The 8,383-nt window shown below is 43.8% G+C and overlaps 1 protein-coding gene across 5 annotated transcripts in view; it reads left to right on the top strand.

The window, feature by feature from the left end:
- SYN3 (synapsin III) overlaps positions 1 to 8,383 on the top strand; it is a 493,419-nt gene that overhangs the window by 63,850 nt on the left and 421,186 nt on the right. For all 5 annotated transcript variants that reach the window (XM_017536347.2, XM_017536348.2, XM_017536345.2 and 2 more), the window contains exon 3: positions 6,448 to 6,505. In XM_017536347.2, coding sequence (XP_017391836.1) covers positions 6,448 to 6,505 — 58 coding nt within the window. The remainder of the gene's footprint in view (positions 1 to 6,447; positions 6,506 to 8,383) is intronic.

Below are 8,383 nucleotides of genomic sequence, written 5' to 3'. Positions count from 1 at the left end.
TGCCCAGCTAATTTTTTGTATTTTTAGTAGAGACGGGGTTTCACCATGTTGACCAGGATGGTCTCGATCTCTTGACCTCGTGATCCACCCGCCTCAGCCTCCCAAAGAGCTGGGATTACAGGCTTGAGCCACCGCGCCCGGCTCTTTTTATCTGTTTTTTAAAAAATTCTTTTTGTCTTTTTAATGAGCATGTAAGCTCTCCAAGAACAAGCACTGCATCTGCCACTATATCTGCTCTATCTACACCTATGCCTGGTATGATGCCCAGTCCATATAAGGCTCAATAGTGATTGAATGAGGGAGTGAATAAGTGATGTGAATTGTGGGATCAGATCCTGCCCACAAAAGTCTCCTTCTCTATTGTTCTCAGAGGCAAAAGTTGGGGATCATTTGTCACATCCTCTGGCTCAGGGCCCTATCGGATCTTAGTTTTGTACCTCTGCAGATCCCCATACAGGTGCAGGGAGTCTCATTACTCATGGAGCATTTCTTTCCTTCCTAGTTCACTGGATGTGGCTAATTGCATGGAGTACTGAGAGGCTGCACCATCGTTTGGGGCATTGGGGGTTCTCTCTATCTGGCAGTGGGATGGTGCCAGGAGGGTGAGCTATTCTCAGGAGAAAATAATGGAGCTAGAATCAGATCTTGGGTCCTTCTCTGTTCCAAGGTCTGTCTGCTACACCTCTGCCCATCCAGCCTGCCACGTGACTCTCTGGCTAACTAGAAAAGCCTGAGTGTTTTGCCTTTAACCATTTTCTGCACGGCCGATTGGCTGTCTCCCCTGCTTCTGCCTGGGTCACAAATCAGCAACTGACATGTTGCATCAGGAACATGAAAATCTCTATCTCCAGCCTAGCCCCTGTAAGGGTGACCTGTGGAGAGACAGCTGTGCCTGGGACAGGATACTCCTGACCTCTCCTTCCTTGGGAGGACATCACCAATCCCTGGCTGCATTGACTCTACATACAGGATCAATTTTTTGGGAAAAAAAAAAGGCCTGTTTGAACACAGTTAGATCCTGTTTGTACCAATTCTCCTTCTGCCCCTGCTGCAGCCACAAAAGAACCCCATACCCATTCCTCATCAGTCTCTCTCGTACACACATCCCACCTCCCCCAACTAGGGATTTCCCACCCCAGGCAGCACCAGTTTTATGATATTCTTCCTCCTGGGGCCTCAGATGTGGCAGTAAAATATGAGACCACCCACAGAGACAGAATCTTCGTGGAATCCAGAGCTCCCCCTACCTTCTTTCCCAGGCCAAGAACTTGATTGATTGGCTGAGGTATTAAAGGAGCTCGTTATGAGATTGAACATATGAAGGCATGAGGAGGAGACAGCCATGAGAGACAAAGCCCTTAGGCACAGCGAGTCCATCCATTTTGCCTGAGGTCAAACAGCCAGTCAATTACAGAGGCAGCAACCCCAGCCCCCAAAGGCATCTAGAATTCCAGACCATCCCTACTCTTCCCTCTGCCAGACAGAACCGTTCAGAGGTGGCTCAAGCCTGAATGAGCCCCCGGCAAGGAGGCAGCAGTCTGTGTGGCCCATCAGGAGACAGACTTCTGACTTGCAGCCAGGCAGGGGGATGGACTGCCTGACCCTCGGCTTCAACCCCAGTCTGTCTGCCAGGCCCTGCAGTAAACATTCCAGAGATGGGCAAAACAAATGTTTCTCCTGGGAAGGTGAGGCCCCATTGAGACCACAGCTGCTTGGGTGGTATTGGTAGTAGTGCAAAGTGCTTCGGGGTTCCAGGTTAGAATCAAGTTTAGGGCTGCCAGTTGTGCAGGTTGGCCTCAGAATGTGCCCCCACATTGCAATGGCTGTAGACCTGTAAATTTATTACAATGGTGTGCCAGTAGATGGCAGTCAAGTGTCTCCGGGAAAGGCCACCCTACAGAGTGTTTGTTTACCCGGTCAGCGAACATTTGTTAAGCCTATGTCCTCGGCCATAGCTCATAATGCCGGATACTGGAGACACATTGAGCATTGAGACTCAGTTTCTAGTTTCCAGGAGCTTATAGACTAGATGTTTGCGGGGCAGAGGACAGATAAGTGATGCATAATGACAATGTGGAGTGGTAAGGGCTGGAATGGCTGTAAGTGCACTGTGCTGTAGGAACCAAGGGAGGACACTCAGCCCAGCCAGGGAAGGGGTGCTATCAGGAAAACTCAACAGAGTAGATATCACTCATGGGGATCTTGGAGCATGAGAAAGAGGCAACCAAAGAAGTGCCAAGCAGAGGGGATGGCCTGTGCAGAGGCTTAGAGGCATGACAGCACAGGGAGTATTTGGAGAAGCGCAGAAAGTTGAATGTGGCCATGAAGTAGATGGAAGTAGAAGGGGTAAGTGGACCCCAGCCAGCAGGGTCCAGATCATGAAGGATGCCAGGGCTCTGGACTGGATCCAAAACTAAAGATCACTTAGAGAGTATTTCCAGGAGAGGCTGGAAATTCTTCCCTCTAGGGTTTGAATACCCAGATCACTCATGTGACTTTGAGCAGAGACTTCTCCATCTGGAACATATGGGGAGTGATCCCTGCCCTACCACCCCTCACGGTTGGCATGAGGGTCAAATAGGAAGAAGGATGTGAAGGGGTTGGCTGTCCCTATAGAACAAGGCCACCTCTTTATCCCCATCATCAGCCATCATTCCTTACAGTTCTGGGACAGATCAAAATGAGGTGAACCATAATTCTGCTTTGTCATCCCCAAGAGGGTAAGATTGCTTTGTTTATTTGTGGGTCCCCACAACGCAGCCCCCACTAGGCACAGGGTAAACGCTCGATAGCTCTTTGCTATTGTGGATTCTGTTTCAGGCTGTGGGCTATACACTTTGGAGCTTACTATGTGCCAGGGACTGTTTTAAATGCTTTGTATGTCTTGTTCCATGTAATCCTCATAACAACGCTGTGAGGCAGCTGCTACTGTTATTCTCATTTCCTAAGTGTAGAAACTGAGGCATGTGGAGCTTGACTTACCCAAGCTTACAGAAGTGAGTGGAGGAGTTGGGGTCGTATCCAGGCTATCTGTCCTGAAGCCACTGCACTTTCCTCCTTGTTGCATAGAGGATTAAGTGACTTTCTCACCACACCCTTCCCTGGTAGTGACTATCACCACTTGACAAATGAGGAAACTGAGACCCAGAGGGCTAAGTGTCTTGTCTTAGAACACATGGTCGGTGAATAGCAGAGCTAAGATTTTGCCCAAGCCTGTATGATTGCAAATCCATGTTTTTTTTCCAGTATGCTAGTGATTGTAATCATAGGTTACCATTCCCATTTCCAGGCCCAGCCAGTACTTCTTTTAAATTTGGAGCTTGGATTAAAAGCAAATGACTTGTTTAAATCCAAGAGGGACACCTACCTTGGATCCTGCTCTGGCCCTTATTAGCCACACCTCTCTTGACAGGCAGAGGAGTTAGGACTAAGGGGATGTACCTACAAAGACCCTGCAAATTATACTCTTAGGCCCTGACCTGGGTACCCAAACTCTAGAATTCCCTCCTCAAAGGGACCTTAGCTCAACTTCAGGGCCTATATAGGCCAGTTCCTTGGTCCAACCTTTATGGGGTGGCCAAAGGACAACCATTTGGGGAGGAGAAGGGAGTAGAAGAAGCTTGGCCACATGGTCTGGGCCATCTACATACTCCCACCAGGAGCCTCAGTGGTGCAGGACAGAGAAGAGTGGGTGGAGAATTAGGGAGGATCTTGGGTGAGGTCTGAAAACCAAAAGCTGGCAATCCCCATGCTGCCATGTGCTGGGTAGAGTGCAAAAAATTCTGAGAAGTATACATTCTGAGTCTTTAAGGTCATTATGAAGTTGTGTCTGTCAAGGAAGGAAGACAGACGTCTTTTATTCAAATGTTTGCTGGCTTGATTTTGTCAATTTTAAATATTTGACATATGACACATAGCTTCCCATTTGTCGCTTCGCCCCAGATGCTGCAAATACTAGACGTGGGCCTGTCCTGGTGTCTGGAATTTGCTGATACTACCTTTAAGGATTCCTGATAAAGTTCACAAACCATGTGAAAAGATTCTCTTCGCATGAGGCTGTCCACACAGGTATTTTATTGAAGACCATTGCTGAGAGAAACAAAATAAAAATCTTGCTTTTGAGTCCCACCTAATAGTTCCTTTCCTACTAAAGTCCTGCCTAGTTGACATCTAAGCCTATCAGGATATAAGAAAAAGTGGTGCTAATATCAGAGATGTCAGTCAGTCTTGGGAAGAGATTAACTCCACCGGCATCAGCTAAGAATAGGTAGAGAGACTTTGGAAGCAGACAGGCTGAAGCAGTTAGTGAATTCATAGAAAGGATTCTTTCACAAATGGAAGGCTAAAAAAATGGCTGATGATACCAATCTTCCAAGGAAAAGAATAGGAGACTAAGAAGGTTCTTTAATGCTTAAAAAATTATCCATTAGAAATCAATCATGTGGCTACACCCAGCTGATGGGAGCATTGGGATGCACATTTTTATGTACCAATCTGTAAACTCTCTTACTGTGGAAAAAGGAGAGAATGAATATTAGCAAGCGAAGAGCTGTCTCTGTCCCAGAGAAGGTTTATGGAAATGCTTAACACCATGCCCAGTTCACAGCAAGTCTCCAAGAACTATTAGTGTCATCCTACCAATAATCAAACAGAGAAAATGGAAACTTTTGTTACTTTTTGTGAGATGATCTCTAAACCCAGAAAGACCCCAATTTTCACTGCTGTTTTTCAGAGTTGAGCAAAAGTACAGATATGGAATTAGAAGTCCTGAGTTCACATCCCTTAGGCAAAGTATTTAGTCTCTCAGGGTTTCCGTTTCTTCATCTGTAGGTTGGCAATAATAATACCTACTTCATGGTGGTAGTTGTGAGCGTTAATGAGAAAGGCTGTAGGTTAAACTCTATAGCAGAGTTTCTGGCACAGAGTTGGTACTCAACAAGTGTTTTTTCATTGGTCCCTTCACCCATGTATTCATTCAACAAATATTAATTGAGCTCCTATTATGTGTTAAGCACTCGGGTAGGTGTTGGGAACAAAATGATGAAGACAATAGGTTGTTTTTGACCTCAAGGAGCTGTATTATAGTTTAGTGATACACAGGCATTAAACACAGTTACTAATTATAATTAATTATAGTTGTAATAAATAGTATGAAGAAAATGTGAAGAGACTCTCAGTAGAGAGATGAATCATAGGTCAAGATTAGGGTGCTTATGGAGAAAAATGACCAGGTAAGTGAATTTGAGAAATAATTAAAATGTAGAATCAGTGAGTATAGAAAGGGAGAAAGAGATATCAAGGATGATGTCTACATTTCTGTCTTAAGCAATGGGTAGACAGGGTTGTCATGTACTGATGATGGGGAAGACAGAGGCAGGGATGTAGAAGAAAGTCTATGGAAAGAAGGATGGATGGATGGATGGATGGACGGATGGATGGATGGATAGATGGTAGATGTTCAAAGGGACAAATGAGGACTGCTTCATAGGACAAAGAAAAATTGAGAAATGGGTGAGACTGGATAGATGTATAGTAAGTGTTTGGTGAAGTACATAGGACATATAGGTATAACTCAATAAAGCAATACTGCATTGTTTATTTACGCAGGATTCTCTTTTTTGGGTAGATAGGATATTTGGATAATGGGCATCACCAAAACGTTGACTTTTGTTAAGAACTAAAATGCCATAACATTTTTAATGTTAAAAGAACACAAAAACATATACTTGAGAATGAGACTGGATTGAACAAAACTGTATTTTCTAAAGTCTTTAAATTACACACTCTATAGCAATCATCATTCTTTTATACATTCAACATATTTCTGAAGACTAAATTGAAGAGTGGGAGTATACCAAGATAAACCATGTGTGGTTTTGCCTTCAAAGGGTAGGGGAGACAGGATTAACATATATGTGAAGATAACACAGTGAAAATCATGAATTTAAGAGAAATGTGGATAAAACACTGTAAATATCCTTTAATTCTTTTAAAAACTGATACACAATAATTTACATATTTATGGGTAAGTAGTGGTGTTGCGATACATGTAATGTGTAATGATCGGATTAGGGTAGTTAGCATAGCCTTCATTTAGAACCTTTTCATGCGGGATTCTTTTTCTTATTTAATCCTCAAAGTAACCCTTAGAAATATGTAGCACAGTTATTAATATCATTCTTTTACAGAGGCTAAAACTGAGATGCAGGGGGGTCAAGTAACATGACAGAACCAGAACTTGAAACTCCAGTCTTCCTATCCACCCTCTCCCCTTTACCACACACCACCTGTAAGTTATAAGAAAATCAGCAGTGAAGGTGGGAGTATAGAGTAGGATGGCCGAGGGTGTGTCTTGATATGCACCTCTGGGGTAAAGGCCTTTGGGAGAAGGGAGAAAAGAGTAAAACAGCCTGCGTCCTTACCCAGCTGATTTCTTCTCCTTTACAGGTCCAAGTATTTCCATGGGAAGAAGGTGAATGGAGAGATCGAGATCCGAGTGGAGCAGGTAGGTGGGAGCTGTGTCTTTATTTAGCACTGTTATATGACCTTTCTGCAGTTGGGGCTGTTCTTACACTCAATCTTGGTCTCCATCTTATGTGGTCATAATGAGCTAAGATTACCAGAAAAGTCCAAGTTTATACCTGGGAGTCTCATTAAATTTCAGAATTATTTTGGCCAGTGGTTTTCAACCTTTTGTGTTTTAGCAGAGACCCTTTCTTTAAAGGAAATGTCAAATAGGAACTCATTCTGCAAAACAGAGACATGTAAAGCTGCTGTGATGAAAATGGTCAGGTGGAACCCAGTGTCTGTTTCATACTGTTCCTTGTGGCCCCGGGGGCATCTCCTTGCAGCCACTTGGGCTAGAGAGCATAGTTTAGGAACATAATGAAGGGCCTTGAACCTGCCTCTCTCATTTTCTAGGTTTTACACAGATGACTTAATCCCTTTCTGCTTCAATTTCCATATCATTGTGGGAATTAAATTATTTAATTATTTAAAACCTCAGAAGGCATCAGAATCACAAATACTATCTCTTGCTATTGCTATTTGTTTTTTGTTTTTTGGTTTTTTTTGAGGTGGAGTTTCACTCTGTCGCCAGGCTGTAGTGCAGTGGCATGATCTCGGCTCACTATAACCTCTGACTCCCTGGTTCAGGTGATTCTTCTGCCTCAGCCTTCCAGGTACCTGGGATTACAGATACACGCCACCAAGCCCAGCTAATTTTTGTATTTTTAGTAGAGACAGAGTTTCACCATGTTGGCCAAAATGGTCTCGATCTCCCGACCTCAAGTGATCTGCCTTCCTAGGCCTCCCAAAGTGCTGGGATTACAAATGTGAGCCACAACGCCCGGCCACTATTGCTATTAATATCAATATCTAGGTCCCTCATTTTATATGGAAAGAAATAGGGATTTGTTTAGGACTGTGTAGGGAGGCAGTGGCAGAATCAGGAGTAGAAGGTGTGGTCTCCTGGGTCCAGATCAAAGCTTTCTCCTGTTCATTCGGTGAGAACCTCCTGTCTGTCAAACACTGTGCTCAGCCTTAGGAGAGTACATTTGAGCATGGGCTCTGGAGCCATACTCCAGGTTTGAATCCCAACACTACCCCTTACCCTTATTAACTTTGTGACCTCGGTTGAGTAATACTTATGCTCTCTCCAGCTTGATTTCTTCATCTTGCCAGCTAGGTTAATAATAGCATCAGCCTGTGTTCATAGGGTACTGTGAGGATTAAATGGGTTAGTCCATGAACAGTGCACACTGGCACATACTGGGCACTTAGTAAATGTTACCCATTTATCATTAGCGTCATTATCTTCCTCCTCCTCCTCTTCCTTCTCCTCCTCCTCTTCCTGCTTCCCCTCATCAAAGGCAAACAGTAAATAATATAGACAAAGTCCTTGCTGTAAAAATGATTTCAAAATACAATTTTAAGATAGAGGGATGTGACTGTTCTTTTCCCTCCACTTTTTGAACTTAGTGTGTCAGAGAAACAGAAAGATCTTCTAAGCATCAAACTGAGTTGGCTTAATATTAAAACACCTACACTTTGAATTTCAATATGATTCTGTGGCTTTCAAGTCAACCTGGTGTCTACTGGTTTTCCTTCCATGGCAAGAAGCAGGTTATTTTTGTTCATTTTGCAAATATTTGTCAAGAGTCTACTATGCTAGCTAGCTAATATGCAGAGAATGAGTATATAGAAGCAGAGGCCCAGTCCCCAAATGCCTGTGGTCTAGGAGGGGAGGTAAGCTAAGTTCTTTTCTTTTTCCTTTCCTTTCCTTTCCTTTCCTTTCCTTTCCTTTCCTTTCCTTTCCTTTCCTTTCCTTTCCTTTCCTTTTCCTTTTCCTTTTCCTTTTCCTTTCTTCTTCTCTCCATCCCTC

The sequence above is a fragment of the Cebus imitator genome, unplaced genomic scaffold (assembly GCF_001604975.1).
Source record: "Cebus imitator isolate Cc_AM_T3 unplaced genomic scaffold, Cebus_imitator-1.0 Scaffold97, whole genome shotgun sequence".
Lineage (NCBI taxonomy): Eukaryota > Metazoa > Chordata > Mammalia > Primates > Cebidae > Cebus > Cebus imitator.
This window is presented reverse-complemented; position numbering and strand designations above follow the sequence as displayed.